Genomic DNA, 26,188 nt, shown 5'->3' with positions numbered 1-26,188 from the left:
GGCATTTAACAAGAATAAAGTAAAAGTTTTGAAAATAAAGTCATATTTTGAGAATAGTCGTAGCATTATAAAATTAAATTAGTAATGTTTTGAGAATAATCTCATAATGAGCATTTTATGAGACTAAAGTCGTAACATTGTGAGTTTACAGTAATAACATGAGAATAGTCGTAGTATTATGAATTAATGTTTCAAGAATAATGTCATTATAGGCATTTTATGAGAAAAAGTCCTAAAATTACACGATTAAGTATTAATATTTTGAGAATAAAGTAGCATTACGATAATAGTCGTAATATGAGACTAAAGTAGTGTTTTGAATATAATCTCATAAAAGGCATTTTATGAAAATAAAGCAAAAATTTCAAGAAATAAAGTTGCAGTGTGAAAAGATTGAAGTAATGATTTGTTGAGAATAAAGTAAGATTATGGAATTAAAAGTAGGAATGTTTCAAGAACAAACATACACACACTCACAGAAAAAAACAACGACAACTGTTTTTAGAGGGAATAATTCTTGGAATGGATCATGGAACTTGTATTTTTTTCCTCTCAGCTGAGATTTTCTTTTCTGCTTGTTTATCTTTATTTCTGGCCAATTGAACTTTAATCTCTTTTTTTTTCTTCTTGATATTCCTCTTGCTCACCCCCATTCCATTATCTTTATTGATTGCAAACATGCGACTGTTAGAAATCCATTTTACAAACAGAGAACTCAAAAATACATCCATAGATTTTAAATGTATAAACAGTAACAAAGTCAAAATCTATTTACGCTAAACGTATGACATTATACTAATGCGGTGCAGTTAAACGGTTATACAAATGAATGAAATCCATTCTTCAAATTCACACACACATAGTCTGGAGTCTTTCTACGAGACTCTTTCTTGTACAAAACCAACATTACGACCAGCCAGATCTAATATGAGTTACTGAGAGAAATTGGACTTTCTTGGGAGACTTTGAAGAACACATTATGTACAATCCATTGGAAAGTGTGGGGCATATATCACTGAATGATTGAATTCAAGCAGCATAGTAACATGCTATTAAATGTTAAATCAACAGTTTATATGGGAAGGTTTCAAAGTTTTACACTGGTTCTTCATTAAAGGAACTATAAACTTATATTTGAATTGTTTTTAGCAAAGTATGTAAATATGATAATTAAAAAAATATTTTTGCAAACACACATATTATATTTTCTTCCCCCCCCCAGTGTGCACACTCACACAGGTGCCAGCATGCTATAGATAATACGGTTACAGAAACGGACACATTGTCGACCCATTTCCGCAGGACCAGGCTTTTGGAGTGGCGAAAACTAGATGATGCAATAAAACGTTACAGGAAGGTATCAAAATATGAACTGAAGAACAATTTCACAAAGCATGGTGTAATTATGTTAGCTTACGAGTCAAAAACAAGTTGTAAAGTCACTTAAATAAGCCTCATGAAACAACAGATTAAATCATTCTAATGGTTAAAATAATAAAGTGAACAGTCGTTTCTACTGCAACCATTTACAAAATGTACACAACAAAAAAATAGTCACAAATCTCGTAAAAAGTCAGCGGTACACGACAATGTAAGGCGTAAATGAAGTGTAAATCAATTTAGAGTACATTCAAAACACCTCTGTTCATATTTTACCTCAATTAACAATACGATTATTTTCTCAAAACTTTTTGGTTTTGGAACATCCTCTGAATGTGAGAAATAAATATGAACAGTCCGACACACTGACCAAAGTGAAGCGTGCCACATTTCTATTCTCTCAAATTCCTATTTACAGACGGTGGCATATTCATCTCGATAAGAAGAAAAATAATAATCCACTTAGGGATATATATTGCCTAAACTTTAGAGGGCAGATACAAAAAGAGTTTTGAAAGGGTTTGACGGCAAGATGGCATATCACTTCTTCATAAAGGAAAGAGATGCCTTTAATGGGAATGGTGTCTGATGAGTGCGTCCATCAAGAAACTGAAGAAACAAGAGTTGAGGCCAAAGTGGCACAAAGTGCAGATGAATTTTCACGTTAAATCACATGTTTGACAGCTATCAAACACTGGGCAAGAAAAAAACTTAATCAGGTATTTCAAAAACTAAATTCACAGTAGTCACAAATGTTGTGAATTACTGATATCTGGTCATGCACAGTGAAACAAAATGTTGATTTCAATCTCAGCAAAAGTGAGAGTTTGATATATATATCTATATAAACGCAGAGATTTCAGAGTGACAGAAACACTGCAAGTGTCCACATACGTCTCACATTCACATATTTTTCCTTTTAAGGAAACGCTGTTTCTTAGACCATCAGCCTCTGAAATACTAAAAACCGTTATGAAAAATTAAGACCTTTCTGTCTTAATCACACGCGCATAAATTAGCCTTTTCGAAAAACAAAACCTAATTATGAGAGTCCTTTTCAATACAGAAGAGTGACGCTGATTCCACTTCCTCATCGTCTCCACGAGCGACTCTCATATTCATCGTCTTCATCATCATCTTCTTCCTCTTCCTCTGGAAGCAGGAAGGGGCTGACTGGCTCCTGGAAATGTAGGAACAAAGATCCATGTGAACAGTTCTAGTGGATCTAGGAATTGCTGATATTACCAGGGTTTATCCAGAGTTAAAAATACAAATCGCGGCAAAGTGCGCCAAAAGAGCCCTGCAGCAACCTAACATTTCCACAATGCACTGTTAATGACTCAAACTACTTAGTATATATCTGAGTATTCTGCAATAATTTTAAAATATATTGTTCCTCTACTTAAAATCAATGACTTTAAATCAATAGTTTAATATTTTTCCATTATTTATTAATTCAATTACATTATTCACAATGCCTTGTGTTGTAGTTCATTCCGTCATGAAAGATGCCAAGTACACCGTCTTGTACCTTTTTCTTTTTGTCAGATTTTCAAATACAATTTTTGCTTCAAATCAAAGTTTGCAATGTTGTGATTTTGTTTCATGGCTTAGAACTGCTTTATAAAGGATCTTATGAAATCTCTATGGAAAAAATGAATGGCAAAAATACCTAGGAAACAAGATGGCTGGAAAAGTGGGTGGACACTGTTGCTCTTTTAGCAATAATGATATTTAATTTAGCAAACACTACTAATTTTATAATTAAAATACTATATAATTATGTGTAATGGTGCTGAATAATTACTGTCATTACATGTAATCCAGCAGCATTGACGTCTTCCTTTAATGACTCCTCAACTGGTTCAGTGGATAGAGATGGAATTTTAGGTTTGTACCATGAGATCTGTAGAATTCGACCTTTGAACTTCGCCCCTTGGTTTGCAGCCTGAAAAGGAGATATTTAGTGTTAAATGCAATTAACCTCTTAACAAAAACCATTAGCTCAAGTTAAAAATTAATATGTCAAACAAAACTAAGAACTAAGAAGCCATAGTACATTCTCGGCTTCACTGCGGGTTTTGAAGGTCATCACGACACTGGTTGCATCTTGGTCACGAAGCTCCTCAATCTCGCCAAATTTCTATAAAGCGAAAGAACGTGGCATGTGGATTGATTATAAACTGGATGAAATGTACTAAGGTATAAGCCTGCACTAATAACATCTTAAATCTTACCACGAAATGTGGCATGAGCTCTTCCTTCTCTTCCTGTGTTAAGCCAATAATGGTGATGGCTCGCGGCCGGTGGTCCACAACCATGTGATTGGCTCCTCCACGCCCCCTGAGGCTCCGCCCTCGGCCCCTCCCTCTGCCTCGGGTTGGGGCTGCCGGTGGCTTGCCACGCCCAGCAGTTATGAGTCCCAGCCGTGTTGCCTAGTGAAACAATTTTTAACAACGTGATGAGTCTTTCTTCAACTTCGGCACTTTGGACGTCTAGTTGGAACGTCTCGTTAAAACATTTTTCACACTCTCAGTAGTTAATAAAATTTGTCTACTGACAATGTCCAACAGTGTACATTCATGCATCACAGGAGATTTATCACATTTTTGTCATTTTTTTTTCACTGAAAGTCATGAAAATTCCCAATACAGTATAATTTCCAGTACATCTCAATTTATGTGTTGTGTTCAGCCCCTCCAGGATTTTGAGATCTTGCGATCAAAACAATGAATGCAAATTCAACAACTCTGCGCATTATTTGTGGTAGCTTGCAATTTTGTATAATTTCCATAATTTGTCTGCATAAACTGTGAATCTGAGGTTATCAGATCACTTTTCTTCATGTTTGACAGTGGCAAAACAAATGCTTGAAAAAGTTGAGACATCTTCAACTGCACAGCTGCCATTCTATTATCTCCACATAGTGTTGCCAACCGTCCCATATTTTGGCCGAAATGACGACGTCCCATACGGGATGCCTAGTGTCCCGTATTGTAGAATCTAGATGCTTGAGGGGGATCTTATTGCGTTCACTATCAAAATCCTTGTCTAAGCTTTCACGGTACCACAGACGGTGTGTGCATACATCACAGCAAGTATTTAATCTTCACGTTCTCTTCAGGAGCCGCTTTGAGTGCAGTGTGCGCATTTAGTAAAATGTGATTCGAATTTAAAGTGCTCAATAATTGCAGTTCTCAAATTATCACAGATCGATCAAATGATCGCTATTAGGCGACGTAATAATCGCAACATGGGTTAATTAAGGGTTGTGCACCTGTAATAGAGTAATAGTACTCGCTAGGCGCTGTTGAACTGTATTGGATGAGAGATGATGATTTCATGGCGTCTGTGCAAAGTGTGGCAATACTGGAAAACTGGAAAGCTAATCAGACAGTATGTATGTGCGGAAAAACGACAGCGCACATTTTATTAAAAGCAAACTTTCACCACTTGTTTTTTTTTGTGAAGTGATAAAAATATGAAAAAGTATTTGCTGATTTCTTCTGTTTGTGTGTATATCTCATACTAAATTGTTTCAAAAATTCAAACAAAATCTAACATAAAACAAATGCGATCTGTGTAAACAAACTACAGTTTTAAAATGATAATGTTATTTATTGAAGCAAAAAAGTTATCCAATACCAACTGGGCCTGTGTGTAAAAGAATTTGCCCCCTTAGTTACTAAATACCCAAATATATAAATTTAGTATTTAATGGGGTTCAGCTGGATTAGACACACTCAGGCCTGATTACTGCCAGCCCTGTTAAATCAAATCAACACCTAAATAGAACTTTTTCAGCAGCATGAAGTTGGCTAAAAGGTCTCACCCAGTAGCACACTATGACTAGGTCAAAAGAAATTCCGGAAATGATGAGGAAAAAGGTGACTGACATACATCAGTCTGGGAAAGGTTACAAAGCTATTTCAAAGGCTCTGGGACTCCAAAGAATCCAAATGGAGAAAACTTGGCACAGTAGTGAACCTTTTCAAAAATGGCCGACCTTCTAAAATTCCTCCAAGTGCACAGCGACGACTCATCCAGGAAGTCAAACAAAATCCAAGGACAACATCCAAGGAACTGCAGGCCTCTCTCGCATCATTAAAGGTCACTGTTCATGACTCCACTATCAGAAAGACACTGGCCAAAAATGCCATCCATTGAAGATTGGCGAGGTGAAACCCACTGCTAACCCAGAAGAACATTAAGGTTCATCTGAATTTTACCAAAACACACCTTGATGATCCTCAAACCTTTTGGGAGAATGTTCTGTGGACTGATGAGTCGAAAGTGGAACTGTCTGGAAGACAGGAGTCCCGTTACATCTGGCGTAAATCAAACACAGAATTCCACAAGAACATCATCATACCTACGGTCAAGCATGGTGTTGGCAGTGTGATGGTGTGGGGATGATTTGCTGCTTCAGGGCAACTTACAATAATTGAAGGAAACATGAATTCTGCTCTCTACCAGAAATTCCTAAAGAACACCCAGTCATCAGTCTGTGATTTGAAGCTCAAGCGCAACTGGATTATGCAGCAAGACAATGATCCAAAGCATAGGAGTAAGTCCACCTCTGAATAGCTCAAAAGAAACTAAATTAAAATTTTGGAGTGGCCTAGTCAAAGACCTGACTTGAACCCGATTGAGATGCTGTGGCAGGACCTTAAACGGGCAGTTCATGCTCGAAAACCCTCCAATGTGGATGAATTAAAGCAGTTCTGCAAAGAAGAGTGGGCCAAAATTCCACCACAGTGTTGTGAAAAGACTGACTTCCAGTTATCGGAAGCGTTTGGTTGCAGTTGTTGCTGCTAAAGATGGCACAACCAGCTATTAAGTTTAAGGGGGCAGTTAGTTTTTCACATGGGTGATATAGGTGTTGGATAAATTTTTTGCTTCAATAAAAGATATATATTTGAAAACTGTATTTTGTGTTTACTCAGTTTGCCTTTGTTTTATGTTCTCTCTCGTTTGAAGATCTAAAACAATTTAGTATGAAAAATACACAAAAATATAAGAAATTTGGAAGGGGTTACGTATTTTTTCATAGCACTGTATGTAGAGTTTATGTATGTGCGTCACACTAATGCCATCAGTATTGGGTTCTATGTAAGCTCCGGGTAAGTGCAAATGTGTTTTACTGTTATTTAAAAAAAAAAAAAAAATTCCCAAAAGAAAAACATAGTTTGTTGAAGTTATCTTATTTTGAAACCTTTCTTGGTAACATTTGTGAATATTTCAAAAGCTCTGAGACTCCAAAGAACCACAGTGAGAGTCATTATCTCTAGATGGAGAAAACTTGGTACAGTAGTGAACCTTTTCAAAAATGGCCGACCTTCCAAAATTCCTACAAGAGCACAGCGACGACTCATCCAGGAAGTCACAAAAAAGCCAAGGACAACATCCAAGGAACTGCAGGCCTCTCTCGCATCAATAAAGGTCACTGTTCAAGACTACACTATCAGAAAGACACTGGCCAAAAATGCCATCCATTGAAGAGTGGCGAGGTGAAACCCACTGCTAACCCATAAGAACATTAAGGTTCATCTGAATTTTACCAAAACACACCTTGATGATCCTCAAACCTTTTGGGAGAATGTTCTGTGGACTGATGAGTTGAAAATGGAACTGTTTGGAAGACAGGGGTCCCGTCACATCTGGTGTAAATCAAACACAGAATTCCACAAGAACATCATCATACCTACAGTCAAGCATGGTGTTGGCAGTGTGATGGTGTGGGGATGCTTTGCTGCTTCAGGGCCAGGGCAACTTACAATAATTGAAGGAAACATGAATTCTGCTCTCTATCAGAAAATCCTGAAGGAGAACGTCCGGTCATCAGTCTGTGAGTTGAAGCTCAAGCGTAACTGGATTATGCAGCATGACAATGATCCAAAGCATGAGAGTAAGTCCACCTCTGAATAGCTCAAAAGAAACTAAATTAAAGTTTTGGAGTGGCCTAGTCAAAGTCCTGACTTGAACCCGATTGAGATGCTGTGACAGGACCTTAAATGGGCAGTTCATGCCTGAAAACCCTCCAATGTGGCTGAGCTAAAGCAGTTCTGCAAAGAAGAGTGGGCCAAAATTGCACCACAGCGTTGTGAAAGACTGATCTCCAGTTATCGGAAGCGTTTGTTTGCAGTTGTTGCTGCTAAAGATGGCACAACCAGCTATTAAGTTTAAGGGGGCAGTTAGTTTTTTCACATGGGTGATATAGGTGTTGGATAACTTTTTGCTTAAATAAAAGATAAATATATATATATATATATATATATTTGAAAACTGTATTTTGTGTTTACTCAGGCTGCCTTTGTTTTATGTTCTGAAATGTTCTGAAACAATTTAGTATGAAAAATACACAAAAATAGAAGAAATTTGGAAGGGGTTAAGTACTTTTTCACAGCAATGTATGTAGAGTTTATGTATGTGCATCACACTAATGCCATCTGTATTGGGTTCTATGTAAGTTCTCAGTTGCCTCTGCGTCTGGCTTGTTGAGCACGTTACCGTGGAGACCTAGCGTGTGTGGAGGCTACACGCCATCCACCACAGCATCCACGCACAATTCACCACACACCACACCGAGAGCGGACCACATTATAGTGACCACAAAGAGGTTACCCCATGTGATTCCATCCTCCCTAGCAACCGGGCCAATTTGGTTGCTTAGGAGACCTGGCTGGAGTCACTCAGCACGACCTGGATTCGAACTTGCGAACTCCAGGTGTGGTAGTCAGTGTCTTTACTCGCTGAGCTACCCAGGCTCCAAAAGTATGGTATTTTTGTTGGTATTTATTACATTTGTCTTGCCAACTACATACACAGTTATTAGGCACTAAAATATTTACAGGTAATTGCACTTACACTATCATTGACACAAATTAAACAAGTATACAAGGATTTCTTTGTGACTTTTCACTGCAAAACAACAACAAAAAAAACGGAGCAAACGGCATCGCAATTTTTGAGAAAAACAAATTCAGTAATATTGGGCCGCAGTAATCAAGGAAAAAAAATGCAACAAAATCCTGATGGGACTGTGTGTTTAACAGAATTCAGTGGTGGAAATGACACGGATGGAAATGACATTTGTAATGTTTTTGAAATAAAATGGCAGACTCTTTTGTCTTGCTATGATTAATTTCATAGCTAACATTTTATGTAACCTATATATGCACAATTAAATAATACTTTCGCGCTTTGTGCATAACTTACAGCTTGATTGGAAGTGACGCCCGATAAAAACATTCTGCTCACGAATGATATTTACTGTACCTCGATTTTGCTTTGTTTTCTTGAAACATCACTTCTCATATTTAACATCAAGCATGCTCTTCACTGACACTTTTGTTGATTTTTAACAAGTAATGTACATTAACTTTTAAAGAACCTTTAAAATGTCAAAATCTCCCACCGCTCATCGAGGCTTGTTAGGACAAAAACTGATTAACATGAAAGAGATAACTTTTATTGTGTTGTGTCTGGTTATAATAAATGCTAAAGTAAGTTTGGTTTTAGGCATGCCACTATGTGTCGCTCACAGAACAAATTATGTCAATTTTGTCATCAGCAAAGTCTGAGCGGACTGTCCTCGTGCAGCCTAGTTTCTGTAACCTGCAAATAAATAAATGCGTATACAAATCTGAGTACACGTGATGTAACGCGAGTCATGACAATCAGACGTTGTGTTGAGCGATAGAGACTGTTTGAGCCATCATGAGCACTTTTAGCTTTACTCTCTTTAACATGAGCGGTCTCGTGTCAATCAAACATGCGTGCTGTCCAGGTGCTCTTAATATCTCATCAGTCACTCACCTCAGCGCTATTCTGTGAGGATCCCAATTTAAATCAGATTAATGTTGGTCACAATACCACTAATCACAGCAATTACGTTTTAACCATAATGACACCGCGTCTTCATGCATTTGCTTAATAAGCAAATTTGTGTTACAACAAGATGCCAAAGACAGTAAAAAAAATTATAGATATTAATGATTTCTTACTGGAGCCGTTTTAGAGCTTGTAATGGATATATTTTTCTTATTTTTGAACGTATCGCTGCTGTGTGTGATGCTCTCATGTTTTGTGGTTGCCAGTATGTCACAATGACCTTTTGATATTGGCAACCGAATGTTAGCAATTCACAATGAATGTAATTTTAATGTAATTTTGGTAACACTTAATAAAAAGGTTTCATTTCTTTAACATTAGTTAATGCATTAGGTATCATGAACAAACAATGAACAATATATTTGTATAGCCTTTATTAATCATAATGTTAGTTAATAAAATTACAATTGTTCATTGTTAGTTCATAGTGCATTAACTAATATTAACTAATACAACTTTTGATTTTAAAAATGCATTAGTATATGTTGTAACTAACATTAAGTTCATTAGTTTATGTTAACTTTATGTTAACTACAGTAATGTTAAATAATGGTAACAAATGGAACCTTTTTGTAAAGCGTTACCGTAATTTTACTATGTGGGGCAAAAACATATAACTGCAGCATACATTTTGCAAAAGTTTGGCAAAGGACACTTTAAAAAAAAAAAAAAAAAAAAAATTGGTATCGGCCGATCTTTGTGTTAAAAAAATCTGAGATCAGTATCGGCCTCAAATTTCCTGATCAGTGCACCACTATCTCTTACATGACCTGACTGAACATGGTCGTTCATTCAGTGTCAGCCTTTCTCTTCTAATAACTGTCATCCCTCAATCTCTCTCTCCTTTCTTACATGGAAGCCGATCAAACTTTAATGCACTGAAATGCATGAGTGTGAGGAGAGGGATGAGTCCTTGGGGTTCTGTAAGTGCTTACAGTTTAATGTGCAGGAGATGGTAATGACATGCATATTTCACAATGGATAATTTAAGCCGAGCACCAGCCGTGATGTTGGTGTCGTGGCTCTTGTTTTAGGGATGCTTATTTTGGGACTGAATGCGAGATAGTGAGTCTGTTTGCGTGAGATAATGGATTATTTAGGGACTTCAGGGAGGGAGGGATAATGTTTTTGCATTTTTTACTTGGAAAAAAAAGGAAAAAAAAAGGCATGTTGTTGACTAAAAAATATATGACCCAAACACACTCTCCGTCTTCTACAGTTTGGACAAACAGATAGACCGTCCTAAACTCGTGCCATTGGCTATGAGTTGCCTAAACTTTTTCTGATTTGCTAGCCAGTGCAACCTGCAATCAGATACTAAAAACAGGCTTCAATTTCTTCATGTAAAATATACCTTATTTCTTTAAAATATTTCTCTTTTTTTTTTGTCTTGATTTTGGGGTGAAATATGACCCAGAAAAGATTGTGACAGGCCTTCTGAGATTCATCCAAGCACACATTGGCCACCCTCTAGAAGTGGCATCAGCCACTGACCCTTTTTGACCATTAAATTGAATTTCTATGACTTTTTCATTTTTGCATTTGTGATTACCGGATACAGATTTCTAAAAATCATTTCTGATACAAACCGATTTGCTAACAAATCATTAAGACTAATTCATTGAAAAAGAACTGATCCAAAAGAATGACTCCCTGACAAATTGGACATCACAATGGATCTAGCTAATTTATAGCAGAGAAAAACTATAAACACTACAAAAATAAAAATTGTATTCACTGAGGATGCTTTAAATTGATAAAGAATTACAGTATAGACATTTATAATGTTAAAAATTTACTTTTCTATTTAAATAAATATCAGCAACGTGGACAACTGAAGTACACTTTAACCTTAACAGCAGCTCAACACCTTAAACTGATCTATCAGTCCATAATACTCCATTCTAATCATTTATCACTCAATCTTTTAAGTTCTTTTACACACTCCACCCTTTTCTTATTTGCCAAAGCAGCTTTACAGGAAATTATGCTATAACAGAAAAAAAAAAGCTGTAATGTCTTAAAAGTCATCATTGTGCGGTTTGATAAAAGCATGATTGTGCCTAAATAAGTAAAAAATTGAGCATTTACCTCCACCTGCAGTTGACCCAGCCTCCTTTTCAGGTCTGAGGTGTCCTCTCCTGATGTGAGCTTCTTATGAAAGTCCAACTCTGCATCCAGCAATTCTTTCTGTGCCTACATTTGAAATAAAGACAGCAACAAATCTATTCAATTCATTAAAAACTCACAAACCAGTGGTGGCAATCTACGTGAGACAACTATCATTGGTTGACAATGAGGCATTACGAGAAAAACTACAACATAAAATCTTATGGAAAACACATTTCCATTCCACTAGGTCACTGAGAGCTACTTCTAGGAATATTAGGGGTGGGCAGTATGCCGGTACACAGTGAAAAAGTAGAAATGTTTCAACCGTGTGAATCATGACAGAAATGTCGTATTTGGGTGAAGTATCCTTTAAAAAATAACTAGCAAAACTATATATATATATATATATAAAACACACACACACACAGTATATACACCCCAAAGCGGTAACACAAGGTACATGTAAACTGTCTTACATCTGTTTTGGATTTTGCTTGTGTTGTGTTGGCTGGAGCTTTTGAAGCTGGGCTAATCTCATTCTTCAGTTGAGAGATCTTTTCCGTTAGTTCTTTCAACGTCTTCATGATGTTAGCTCTCTCTTCTGGCTTCATCCCTCTGTTCTTCTCCAGGCGGTTTATCAGCACCTACAAACGGCTCAGGTTTAGTGACTAAAAAAATTAGTTTACTGAATAATAATAAAATAAAGTCTAGTACCGGGTCTATGTTAAACTCTCTCTCTCTCTCTCTCTTTTTTTCCTCCACAGGTATGTTTATTTGTTTTAACCACACACACAAAAAAAATCCTCTTTTTTTTTTTAATAATCTTATATATTCAAGCATACTTTCATTTCATCGTACCTTCTGGCATTCAATCTGTTTTTCCAGCATTTCTTGTTTCTTTTTTCTCATGTCCTGCTGCAGTTTCAACGCCTCCTGAAGGCCAGAGGTCACGTTAGCTCACTCATAAGTATATTCTAGACAGTGCAATTGAAGCAGGATGAACCGCTGCGATCGGCTTACAGAGGTGAAAATGAGAAAGGAAATACTCACATGCTTCTTTTTTAGCACATCCTGAGCTTCCAGAGCTTTGCCCGTCTTACCCATTGACTTTGATGCGGTTTTCAACACTGTGCGTGAGAACGGACCTTTTTGTTGACTTGGTGGCGTCAAGCCCTGTTTTAACAGAGAAACTGACATTGAAACCAACTAACTAATTGATCATTGCTGATTCTGTGCATGTATTTTGTGAGTGTACTGAGTTTAGAGCAGAGGTTCTCAACTGGTTGGTCGCAATCCAAAAATGGGTTAAGTCTGTTCTGATCAGTTTGTGGACCGCAGCGAAAAACAAAAAAGCTATATGCAAAAAATAAAATGCAATAAATCATAAAATCGTAGATGGTTAAGACGGCAAAGTAAACAGGCTTATCAACTTTTAAACGCCCTATCTTTTGTTGTTGACCTCAATGGCCATGCGTCCAATCAAACTGTAGAGCATTTTGCTGCAAATTAATTCATCTCATGCTAGAAGCTACACAAATTAGGCACATTGCAACATCCTTGAAAACCATTAATAAAACTATGCTAGGTTAAAAAAAATTAAAAAAAAATGACCCAGAGTACATTTTTGTGAGGTGAATTTAGGAGCATGAAACCATCAAAATTCAAAAGATATTGTAAACCAAACAAAAATATATAATAAATAAATGTAAAGCTTAAGTCTAAAAGTTTTCCTATTCCGCCTTTGCTCATAATTCTGCATATTTTTGGGCCTATGCAGTTCATTATAATATTAATACATTACAACGTCTGATTTTTGTTCACTTTTTTTTACGATATACAATTTTGGGGTCCCACTTTATATTATGTGTCTTTAACTACTTGTACTAACATTAAAATACATCCAATAATATGTATTTACTGTGTAACTACATGTTCTCCAAAATTCTCATAAGATTACATTTGCTGCTACTGGGGTTGAGGTACGGGTAGGTTTAGAGGTAGGGTTAGGGGTTTTAGGTTGGGGTAGGGTTAGGTTTAGTTAAAGAGTAGGGTTAGGGGTTTTGGGTTGGTTCGGTTTAGTTTAGGGGTTTTGGGGAGGGTTAGGTTTAGTTTAGCAGTAGGGTTAGAGGTTTTAGGTTGGGGTAGGGTTAGGTTTAGTTAAAGAGTAGGGTTAGGGGTTTTGGGTTGGTTCGGTTTAGTTCAGGGGTTTTGGGGAGGGTTAGGTTTAGTTTAGCAGTAGGGTTAGAGGTTTTAGGTTGGGGTAGGGTTAGGTTTCGTTTAAGAGTAGGGTTAGGGGTTTTGGGTTGGGTTGGGGTGGTTCAGTTTAGGGGTTTTGGGGAGTGTTAGGTTTAGTTTAGGAGTAGGGTTAGGGGTTTTGGGTAGGGGTGGTTCGGTTTAGTTTAGGGGTTTTGGGGAGGGTTAGGTTTAGTTTAGGAGTAGGGTTAGGGGTTTTAGGTTGGGGTAGGGTTAGGTTTAGTTTAAGAGTAGGGTTAGGGGTTTTGGGTAGGGGTGGTTCGGTTTAGTTTAGGGGTTTTGGGGAGGGTTAGGTTTATTTTAAGTGTAGGGTTAGGAGTAGAAGGGTTAGGGTATTGGCTGATTTATACTTTTGGATCGAACCTACGCCCTAGGCTATAGTTAGCGACGGCGGTTACAGCATAGCCTACGGCGTAGCCTGACGTGCATCTGCTGGTTGAAGTTACAAGCATACGCTTAGGTCTTTTATCTGTTTACAGCTTATAAACAACACTTTTTTACTCAGGGCTTTTACTTTATATTTATTTGATAATTTAATTAAATAACGTGTTTTCTACTCGCGAACTTTCCAATCTCCACGATGTTTTAACCGTATGTTTGACAGCGGTGTACAGCAATGATCATATTTCATAACTTATGGGAAAGGAACACTTCTAATTTGTCAAAAAAAAAAAAAAAAAAAATCACCTGTTAAGAGTTGGTAATATTTCTTATATGCATACCCACTTTGTGTAATTCAGGCCAGCAGTTAATTAATTTGATGATTTGTCTTTCAGCACAGAACGTCAAAAAGTATGCCAAAATATTTATTTATTATTTAAGTGACTCAAGCGAGCAAGCATACAGTATTTGCCTAATTTATTTTCTCCCTGCAATGCAGGGAGCATGTATAATAAATAATATATGACTATATTTCAACATGCTCACATACTTTGAACTCATTTTAATGCTACAATCATTTAATAAATAATCCACAAATTACATTGCTTACATTTCCATTGTTTATTTATGAATGTTTAATTAGCATTTTGACTTCCAGCCAGGTCTCCTATAGCAACCAAATTGGCATGGTTGCTAGGGAGGGTAGAGTCACATGGGGTAACCTCCTCGTGGTCGCTATAATGTGGTTCGTTCTCAGTGGAGCATGTGGCGAGTTGTGCGTGGATGCTGCGGAGAATAGCGTGAAGCCCCCACACGCGCTATGTCACCGCGGTAACGCGCTCAAGCCACGTTATAAGATGCGTGGGTTGACGGTCTCAGACGCGGAGGCAACTGAGATTCGCCCTCCGCCACCCGGATTGAGGCGAGTCACTACGCCACCACAAGGACTTAGAGCACATTGGGAATTCCAAATTGGGGAGAAAATAAATCTGACTGTACTCACTGAACAATGCAGTCACACCAACGCAGAACTATAAATGCCAACCAACATGTTGGCCAATATGTGAAGCCTACACCATAGGTTTGATAAATCAGTAAATCAGCCTTTAGGGTTGGGGTAGCGTTAGGGTTAGAGTTAACAGTGTAATTATAAATGTAATTAAATTTATGTACTTTAAATAAAAGTACAAAGCAACAACAAGTATGCACATAATAAGTCCACTGAATCACACACCTAAGTATATAGTAGTCAAAGACACAGTACAAAGTAGGTCCAATTTTGGTACTGCATAGGGTCGCCAATTGATGTCCTGAAGCAAAACCAGCTGAGAAGAACTGCTTTATATCATACAATTGGGCTCTTGTTAAATCTCTTTGGGGTGTGCACTTGCAGGCATATGTGTTTTTTTTATTTTATTTTTTTTTTTACCACTGAGGGTTCTTGGCTGGGGCTGGTAGGTTCAGCAGTTCCTGTGGTTGTCTGGTGTTTGATGAAGGTTTTGTTCAGCACGTAAGATCCTGCACTGTGCTGCTGCTTATTAATAACCTGCAGGCAAAACAAAATATGATTACCATATGTATAAAGTAGGGTTTTTAGGATACCAAAAATTTCAGTAGTTGATACCAATACCAGTGAAATTTCAATCTCAAATAAAATAAAAAACTAAACTGCCACTGAACACAGTCCTTTCTATTAAAATGTAATATAGCATTCATATATAATACTAATAAATATGACTATCAACACATTTAATTAAAACAATATCTAGTATTATAATTTACAGTATGTTATCATAAATATATAAATTATATTCTAATACTAGATATTGTTTTAATTAAATTTGTTAATATGAACTAATTAAACAATATCTAGTATTAGAATATAATTTATATTTGTATTGAAATATTAAATTAAAACAAATGGTATGTAGATTTGAAATATTTCTCAACTGAGTAAACAGGTTTATCCAATTAATTCAAACAAGTAAACAGTCATTATTAAAACGAAGTAAAAACAAATTAGGTACAGCGAGTGAATTTCTCTTTTTATTAATACTGCTCCCAATATTGCATCAGCATCACAGACATCTGACCTTGTGTGTGATGGGGTGTTGTTGGACAGGGTTTGTGCCCTGACTGGGTCCCTGTTCCTGTGTGTTGGCTGTGGCCTCTCTGTGCCAGTACACTCTGATGAAGCGGTTGTTCAGAACGGCTTCAGTGCTGGAGATGGCCCTCCGCGCCTCCTCATTGGCTGTATACTGGATCAACGCCGCCTCTGGGTCGCCCCCAAAGACCACCTGTAAAAATTAAGAGAAGAAAAAAGCTTCACATTACATCCAAACCACAAGAAAATGAGAAAAAACAATCCACATTTTGATGCACTCTGAAGTTCCAAATGTATTGCAATTTATAACTGCAACTACATAGGTTGCCTGTGTAACAAAAGTCACATGATCAAAATGACATGTCTGAACAGCCTTTAAATTGTGAAAAATGTCTTTAAAATGATTCATTATGTAAACTATGCATTTTACTTCTGTTTCTGTGTTTGGGAGTGATTTGTAAATATCGCTGCTAAAGTTAATATTATGAGAATTGAACTGATGCACATGAAACTTTGAACACAGTCAAATCTTACAGTAAAAATCTTTGGAAAAAGTCTACCTGAATGTTGACTATTGTTCCAAACTTGCTGAAGTGCTCGTTGAGTTTGGTGATGTTGTTGAGCTCTCGGGGGATTTTGCGGACCTCTAGTTTGGTGTTTACGTAATGGTTCTTCTTCGGGAAGGTGGGTTTATGTTGGTTATTGAAATTTTGCCTGTAAAACAGAGAAGCCTATCACAACACAGCATCACGAATCTTTGGATATCTTGGTACCGCCACCTTAACGCAGTAAGCCAAGTGCAAATCTATTTAAACAGAGAGACAAATAAAACTTTGCAAGTGTTTATTCAGGGTTCAATACAAGTTAAGCTCAATCAAAAACATTTGTGGCATAATAATGATTACCACAAAAATACATTTAGACTCATCCCGAACAAAAGCAAAAATCTTGGTTCCAGTGTGGCACTTACAATGGAAGTGAGTGGGGCCAATCCATAAACATTCAAATATTCACTATTTTAAAAGTACAGACAAAGATGTAAACAATTGGCATTTTAACATGATTTTAGTTTGATAAAATCACATACTAACCTTTTCGTTATTTCCAATTTTACAACTATGTTTCCATCACGCTGTAACCCTTAAACCCTAAAACGATGATTTAAATAACTTTAAAGCTCTAATAATACATGAGTTTTAATAGAAGAATTATTGTAAGTGCTTTTAAAAAATTCTAAGCTTCATATTTCTGCATTTAAACCCTCCAAAAATCGGCCACATTCACTTCCATTGTAAGTGCCTCACATTGACTTCCATTTTTGCTTTTGTTAAAGGAGGGGCAAGTCAAAATGTATTTTTGTGTATAATAAAATAAAATATATATTTAATAAAACATACATACATACATACATACATACATTATATATATATATATATACACACACACCTACATACATATTATATATACACATACATATATATATATATATATATATATATATATATAAAAAACATTAAAGTTGGTTTATGTACCATTATATAAATAAATACACAAGTTGACCAATATAGGATTGTGCTGATTTGATGTGTTGAAAGCCAGTTAGTCTGCCAATAGTTTTTAAAATTGGTAACCTATATTAAATGTTCTTAGTCTTTCCTTCCTGTGATGGGGAGGGCCAGACAGAGGCTACAAGAGTCCAAATTGAATTCAATTCCAGATAGTTTTTAACCAGGAAAAATAAATAAAGATTCACAGCACAGAACTTTTAACTTTAAAGGCTTAAATATACAGAGGACTCTTATTTTGAAATGTCTGCACTTCACAGCTTCCAGCTGCTCATTCAAACAAATAAGGGATATAAAATGTGCACTCCTACAATAATCTACAACGTATTACAATACAAACAATTAAAAGTAAACATTGTCATATTTCCTCAACACTATATAATCATCAACAGATGATCATTAGTGATTGCTTGTCATAAATGTCTGATACGGCCTAATGAATGTGAACTGCTCAGCAACAGCTGGAAACACTTACAAGCTCCCATGTGCTTGGAGAAAATATAGTGCTGCGTTTTCACTTTGAAGGACGCAGCACATGCATTTATTTCATTAAATCGTATTCTTTTGAAGTTTGATAATCACATTAGGTCATATCACGATTCCTGTCTTTCCGCCCCCAAATTTAAGACCTCTTTAAAGAAAAATTATACAACTAAAGTCTTAATTTAAGATATTTAAGACTTTATGACCTTCAATTTCAGAAAACTGAATTTAAGAAAAACATTTTTAAGACTTTAAGGATCCGTGGGAACCCTGTAATATGCTACGTCACTTTAAGGCACTGATCTCAGATCAGTTGATTCCAGCACTCACTTGTCCATCCAGGGTTTTTTGGCCAGTGGTCCGGCATCTGTAGTCGGCAGACTTCTCTTCCTGTTCTCCTGCTCAGAGCTATACCTCATCTCACTGCTCAGCACACTTGTGACGGCCGGCTCCGTTTGGATCACGATATTAGCTGCTAAAAAATACAAACAAACCAAAGTTTAATTCGATAAAACCCTTACGGTGAACTTTCGGTTTAAAACTCTTTCCCAACCTGTATTTACATCAGAATTCAAAACAATTGCAAAACAGTGTGGGTCTGATTATTTTACACATCTGATACCTCGGCAGGTCTGTCCATCACTGGAGGTGAGGCCGATGAGGTTGGGTCTCTGCGTCTGGATGCGAGGGATGAAATGCCGGTACTGAGCTCTGCCTGGCCCGGTCAGCCCCGGAGATTCAGGGTTATACGCCTCAGGGTCATAGCTGTCTGTATGAGCAAGATGAAAGTACTGTTGAACCATATGCATAAAAATAAAATTACAAACACTCAGCATGTGCATTCTTTTTGTTTGTGGCACACAACTTTTTTGCAGATGTCCTAGACAGCACAAGTTTCATTGTGATTTAAAAGTGTGGGGCTAGTCACCCTTCTACAATTACAACATTTAGCAACAGCGCTACTACATGGTCAGAGTCTGTCATTGCAGCCTTCAAGAAAAGAAAAAACATTCCTAAGTCCTGACATTCACTAAAGTGAATAAACTCTTCTCTAAATTTACACAGGAGTTCACAGGTTTATTAAAGGGGCCATATTTTACACTTTTGTAGTCTTTTTTTTTTCCTTGAAATTTTGCATTGTAAATGTTAAAGTATGTCTTCAGAATACATACACTTTAAAACACACAGTGTCAGTTGTAGAAACACCACTGCTCATGACAAAGAGAAGAAAAGCACAGTGGCAGTCTTACATTCAGACAAAGTGTATTGAGGGTGAAGAGAAGCAGAAGAGGAGGAAGAAGAGGAAGGAGGAGGTGGAGGTCCCACTCCAGGCAGGGCCAAAGGAGAGGATGTGCTGGATCTGGAGTGAGGAGTGTCTATCCCAGTGGCTGGGATTAGAAGAGGTCCTAAAACAAGACAACAGTACACTGAAGCATGCTAAACACTACAGTTAGTACACTCGTTGTCATGATAAAAAGTTTGATTCTTGCACTCGAGGACATACATAAAGTTAAAGAGATTTAAAGGGACAGTTCACAAAAAAAAAAAATAAATAAAGGGGAAAAATTCTGTCATTACTCTTCCACGCAACACAAAAGGAGATGTTTGGCAGAATGCTCACCTTAGTCACCATTCATGTTCATTGTATGGAAATAAGATGCAATGTAAGTGAATGCTGACTGAGGCTAATATTCTGCCCAACATCAGCTTTTGTGCACCATGAAACAACAACATAAGTGAGAAAATGAGAGAAATGTCATTTTTGGGTGAACTATCATTATAGGTAAAGCTCAATAAGTCATGTGTAATGACATTTAAAACTTTTAAATTACTATTTTCAAGCATAATCTGGATTTAGCTACTTTTTAAATAGAAATAATATTTGTATACATTAATATACATTTGATTTGATGATTACCACTAGTAAAAACTATTTAAAGGTGAAGTATTATAAAAGTTTAAAGGAATTCATATATCCCTACTTTATTATTTTATATATTTGAAGTTAAATATGTGAAAATAACTTCTTACGGTGTGTGAAGCACACATATGACAATTTATATGACAATTAATCGTAAAAGCCCTAAAAGAGTCAATTAATCGTCATAATTGCAACTATTCGTTTGACAATTAATCGTTAGCCAGATTTCATAATCATGACAGCCCTACATCATGCCCTTTCGCGCACTCTGATTCCCTATGAACAAATAGGCCATACTAAATAAAAGGAGATAAACATTTAATGTCATATTAAACAAGACCACTATAACATATAGACACCGGACAGAAAGCGTGGCAGAGGAATCGTGTCATCTGATAACATCGCCGGTTTGAACGGCAGCTGGGTGTGTGGGGGATCCACCACATGATGTAGGATGGTTCTTCTGGTGGCTAGTAAGCGTAACGATACATATTCCGAGTATCTTATGAATTAATTTGAACCTCGACAGTAATGCGCTAACTTGAGTGTAGCTTACCTTTCGAGAAGCAAATCAGCAAGTTCAGCATCTCCATCGAATCCAAAAAATTCCTTCATCTTGTACATGCACTGCCAATATTCACTCTGTTCTCTGTCTCTGTGTCTTTTAGCAAGTCATTACGTTTTGGCAAAGCTACATTTCTTTTCATCTGTACACGTCTGCCATAGATGTTCTTATTCGCCCGGCTGAACAAGTAGCCACGCCTCAACTCATGTTATAGGTTGAGCTAGAAAGGTAAACCCACGAATGGCTTACTTATAGATGTCAATTAACAATAAACTGTGATAGTAGAACATATTTAACAAAAACGTTACATCACCTTACTTTTTTTTTTTTTTTTACAAATTATATCATCAACATAACGATTGAGAGTATACATTTGGACTGAAAAATTTACAAGAATCTCTTAGTACTTTGAAAAATTATTCCATCTGAAGAATTTTCCCATGTGCTCTAAATCATACAAAAACTCACCAGACTACAAACATATGCTTCATCTGTCAATTAATATTTTTTCATGTCAACTCATCTTCATGATGTCCATCAACAGCGCACTATCATTTTAATTCAGCATGCACAGCGCAGCAAAAATTGACTCTGCGCCGAAAAGATCGGAGCAGTGCTGCTTCTGGGATACTTCTGTCGGGCTGTTTCTGCTTCCGATGTGAAAACCTACCCGTTAACATGGACGCTGGAAAAAATACGCACTGCTTCTGCTCTGCTTCAGAATACAAGAGGTGTTAGATTAACATGCTGAAATCAAAATTGCACTCACCTGGCATGGGGTAGATGCCCGGAGGCGGGGGCTGCCCGTGAGGGGGCAGGGGCATGCGCATGCCCGGAGGTGGTTCAGTCATGGGCGGCATGGGCATCCGTGGCTGGCATGGTGGGGGCGGAAACGGGATCATTGTAGGAAGGGTGACGTCATCCACGATCAGGGGGTCATTACCGTGGTCAAAGGGACAGAGGTCACCTCGAATACAAAATCCTTTCTCTGCTCAGAAACAGCAACAGACAAAATATTTCAAAGTAACATTAAATCTTAAGCGAAGTCAGATAAAAAGTCTTTGTTAAAAAAGTTAGCCACAGTCACTCTTTTATTGCATCTTTTTTCAACATAATGAAAGTAAATGGTGGCTTAGGTTGTCAATCTGCCTGAAAAACCTCAGCACAGAGGAAAAAAGGGTTTGTACAGAGCCCCTTAGAAGACAGGGTGGGAATTTTTTTCTGAAATAATTTTGCATTCTCTCGCAATAGTATGCGTTCCCTCGCAATAAGTTTTGGGTTCCCTCGCAATAAGTTTTGGGTTCCCTCGCAATAGTTTGTGTGGCGTCACAATAAGTTTTGTGTGTATAAGTAAAATAAGTTAAACTATGGCATTTGTATAGTAAAATTACAATAAATACAAAGTTATGATTTTTATTACCATAGTTTTCGTTTTCCTCTATTATTACTATGGTTTCACTATGAATACCATGGTTAAAAATATGGTTACTGTAGTAAAACCATGGTAAATTTATTGCGAGGGAACGCAAAACTTACTGCGAGGAACGCAAAACTTACTGCGAGGGCACGCAAAACTACTTCTGAAAAAAAAATCCTGCCCTGTCCTCTAAGGAGCTTCATAGGTTTGGAACATCATAAGTGTGAATTTACATTTTGGGGTGAACTTTCCCTTTAGCACAAGTACTTCAAGTAAGTTCATTCATCTTGAACTCTATATCTGTGCCAATCATGGTAAGGAAAGACTAAGAAATCTTGTAACATTCTATAAATTGATTTAAGACCATAAACAGATTAATTGGTTATCTGCCTTTTCCACAATCTTAGTTATCGGTATCTGCAAAATCCACCATCGGTCGACCTCTAATAAATACTGTATTTACTAGGGATGGGACGATATATCGAATTTCGAAATATCACAAACCCAAAAATATAGGAAACGCTAAAATTATTGCGAGGGAACGCAAAATTTATTGCGAGGGAACGCTAAAATTATTGCGAGGGAGCGTGAAACTTATTGTGTGGGAATGCTAATCTATTGCAAGAGAACGCAAACTATTACGAAAACAACTCACAGGTAACAAGACACAGACTATCTGTAAGTTATGTAAAACCATAAAATCGTACCCTTACATATTATAGAGTTAAAATTTTTTTATAGATGTTCTATTCAGTCATATGGCTGGTCCTGCACTTGTTCAGCCAAAATGTAGCCATCTATTCTTGAAGGTTTTATTTGTTTGTGATATTTTCTTGTGTATGACAAACTGAACAATGGTAACTCCGCATCATATCACGCACGTTCTGTGTGTGTGTGTGTGTGTGTGTGTGTGTGTGTGTGTAGATGACAAAGAGCAGAGCACTTATTAACTGTGAAGCGCACAGCACATGAAGACTATACTGTATATTTATATAATTAAATCACAGCCTTTTGGTTTAATAAGCACATTAATCCATGTAGCAAACTGCTTATCCGGAAGTGAGCTGTCATCAAAAACATAAAAACTAAAAGTGCTTCATTTGGTTTTCTGCCAAAATAAAAGCTCAATGTAAGTAGACAAGTGAAATTGAAGAAATTGCGACAGGCATATATTACTACTGTTTATTAAAATTTAATAATCGATGCAGTATTAATAAATACTACTACTACTAGTAATAATAATAATAATTACATTTAGGCTAAGCAATATCTCACAAGCAAGAGTGCTGTACTAAATAAAGGTTTTCATCAATGCTTTCATTACTATTGTGATGCTCTGCTGTGCAGCACTGTATTTGACAAAAAAATAACAATACTGTGTTTTGGAATGTGCTGTGAGGATCTACAAGCACTTCGTTTGATAAAAATAATGCAATGGTATGATAAAAAGTTATTGTTCTGTTTTCATTTACATTTAGTCATTAAGCAGATCAAACAGATTTCATGGGGCACTACTCTTAATGAGAATTTACAGTATATCGTGTATTAGAGAACTTTATTCTGATTAGAAATTAGAAATTGCATTTTGCTCAAACATTTTTCTAAAAAATAATAATAAATAAAAATAAACCCTCTGTGATACTTTGCCATCTATGTGTTGTTATAACGAATAGAGATTATATCGAATAGTGAACCTCATGTCGTATGTCGAACCGAATAATGAAACTACAATATACTCGCATCCCTAGTATTTACAAATGAATTATATCATTGGCATAGTTTACATATATCAGTCTTAAGCACTGATGAGCTACCCAGCATGACAATTCAAAGCTTTTTAGTGTGATCATTACACAATCAAGCTAACCATCCATTCCTCATTCGTCCCTGTGGACATTTCCTCAAACTCCCACTAGTGTGGAAAAATACCCCGGCTCAAGGGAGACAGGGTGGTAAATATAAACACTGCCAATTTAGCACCATTATGCCAAAGTTATTAGTAATGCATTAGAAACAGACACCCTGATGGGTAAAATATATAAAATGTCCAGAAAAGCACTTCACAAAAATAAGTTTATTAGGTTTGAAACAGAACATGTCTATAATTAATGTGATAACTACACCATAGCAGGGTCAAAAATGAAATAGGGAAAAAGTCACAAAAATGTAACTTTTGACATAGTTCTCAATATTCTATCTGACACCTAGTTATGCATATTATTGGATAGTTGATGTTGATGTAATTTTATTGGTAACAGCTTATTTTTCAAACTGAGTATGTATTTTTAATTATTTAAACTGAAATTAATTAGAAGTATTTGGCATGAAAGGATCTCAGTGAAAAAAGCCCTCAAAAGGTAAAAAATGCCCCTGAAAAACAAATGCAGGTGGCATATATTGCCCTTAAAGGAAAATGTATTTTCTGACTCTGCACCTGAGGTTACTAAGACACCTGTATGAACTTGAGGGGAACTGACTTCATTCATCCACTAAAAATCATCTTGACACCAATCAATTGGAAGTCATTGCAAAAATGGCTCCAATAAGTGAAGCTAGTTCTGACAAAAATTCAAGCATCATTTGTTGCCATTTGCTTTTATATTTTGTGTCTACTAATCTCATTTGTATCGAAGTTCTACAACATGCAAACCTTTTTCCAAAAACAAACCTGATAAAAAGCAAAAGCCAAATTAATAAGCTTCCCTGCTAATCAAAATTATCAAAAAAAAATATATAATTGTAATGCAACAATTCTTACCGTCGTAGTCTCTGCAGCGGTGTTTGGGTGCACTGCTCTTATTGAACGTCTTGCCGTCTGTGTGGTTGCTGAAGTACGTGGACCAGCTCTCTGAGGTGCTGTCAGGCAGGTGAGCCGGTGCTACCACGGTTACGGCTTTGGGGATGGCGGGACTCCCCGAGGAGGGGAACTGGTGCTGGGGTAGGGGCAGAGGGAGCAGGGGAGGTGGATGAGACTGCTGGTGGTGTGGGTTACCCATGTGAGCAGAGGAAGGGTTGTAGGGCTCCGCGTCCTTCCGCTCCTGCTCGAATTTGGATCTGTGCTCTGTTGAAATGAAGTACATTTGAAGGTGCACCAAGTATTTTTTTTTTCCTCAAACATTTTTTTTTTTTTTTTAACAAAAAGGAATAAACTGAACTTCTGAAATATTTTAAACCATAGTTATATAGTTTAAACTATGTACACTCACATAAGAAGAAGAATCCAGTCTCATCAGTAGCCTAATAAAATCTATTTTATTCTAAATTCTTATATTTTTTTCTGAATTCTAAAGGATTATTCTGGGTTCAATACAAGCTCAATCGACAGCATTTGTGGGATAATGCTGATTACCACAAACGAATAAAAATAAATAAATAAAAAAAGAGCTTAGGCATTTACACTGAGGCATTTACAATGGAAGTGAATTGAGCCAATTTTTAGGTGGTTTAGATGGCAGAAAGGTAAAGTTTTAATTTTATAAAAGCACTTACATTAATTATTCTGTTAAAACTCATGTGTTATTTGAGCTGTAAAGTTGATAAACCATTTAAAAAGTCGCTTTAAAGTTTTAGGGTTCACTGCGTTATGTCATCATGGCAACAAACTTGTAAAATTGAATATAATTTGACACAGAAAAGGTAAGTGAGCAATTTTAGTACACTCAGGTTTACACTCATAGTTAACATCTTGTGGCTGTACTTTTAAAACAGTGAGTATTTTAACGTTTACAGATTGAAAAAAAATAATTGGAATTGAATCAAATCAAAATTCGGAATCAGACTGGATCCAGTCGTCACCTCTTCTCTGATTGTGCTCTCTCTCTCGACTCTTTCCACGGCTGTTGCTGCGACTGCGACTCCTGCTGCGACTGTAGCTCCGCCCCCGTGAGCTCCCACCCCGCCGCTCATGTCGCTCCCGGTACGACTCTCCGCTCTTCCCGTGACGGTCCAACTCCCGCCGCTTACGATCATCTCTCCTGCGGTCATCTCTAGCCCTGAAGCAATACACATTGAGAGTCTCAGCACAGTAGTTTTCATGTTAGACAGCTTTGCTACCGCCTAAATTCGACCTAAAATTTCTACTGATTTTGCTCTATTATTTATTTATTTTATTTTT

At 36.8% G+C, this 26,188-nt stretch overlaps 1 protein-coding gene across 2 annotated transcripts in view; it reads right to left on the bottom strand.

Moving 5' to 3' along the window:
* Positions 1-498: 498 nt before the first annotated feature.
* LOC127430409 (RNA-binding protein 27-like) overlaps positions 499-26,188 on the bottom strand; it is a 31,956-nt gene continuing 6,266 nt past the window's right edge. Inside the window, exons 5-21 of one of the 2 annotated variants that reach the window (XM_051680141.1) lie at positions 25,870-26,066; positions 24,833-25,135; positions 21,427-21,645; positions 19,422-19,577; positions 18,794-18,940; positions 18,502-18,646; positions 16,684-16,837; positions 16,113-16,316; positions 15,449-15,565; positions 12,436-12,558; positions 12,244-12,318; positions 11,862-12,029; positions 11,365-11,469; positions 3,618-3,815; positions 3,440-3,523; positions 3,197-3,328; positions 499-2,560 (exon numbers count right to left, since the gene is read on the bottom strand). In XM_051680141.1, the coding sequence (XP_051536101.1) occupies positions 2,471-2,560; positions 3,197-3,328; positions 3,440-3,523; positions 3,618-3,815; positions 11,365-11,469; positions 11,862-12,029; positions 12,244-12,318; positions 12,436-12,558; positions 15,449-15,565; positions 16,113-16,316; positions 16,684-16,837; positions 18,502-18,646; positions 18,794-18,940; positions 19,422-19,577; positions 21,427-21,645; positions 24,833-25,135; positions 25,870-26,066 (2,617 nt within the window). In that variant the 3' untranslated portion in view covers positions 499-2,470. The remainder of the gene's footprint in view (positions 2,561-3,196; positions 3,329-3,439; positions 3,524-3,617; positions 3,816-11,364; positions 11,470-11,861; positions 12,030-12,243; positions 12,319-12,435; positions 12,559-15,448; positions 15,566-16,112; positions 16,317-16,683; positions 16,838-18,501; positions 18,647-18,793; positions 18,941-19,421; positions 19,578-21,426; positions 21,646-24,832; positions 25,136-25,869; positions 26,067-26,188) is intronic. The other variant, XM_051680142.1, reaches the window with a different exon arrangement.

This window comes from Myxocyprinus asiaticus, chromosome 40, assembly GCF_019703515.2.
Source record: "Myxocyprinus asiaticus isolate MX2 ecotype Aquarium Trade chromosome 40, UBuf_Myxa_2, whole genome shotgun sequence".
NCBI lineage: Eukaryota > Metazoa > Chordata > Actinopteri > Cypriniformes > Catostomidae > Myxocyprinus > Myxocyprinus asiaticus.
The sequence above is the reverse complement of the archived record's forward strand: the minus strand, read 5'-3'. Positions and strand labels throughout refer to the sequence as shown.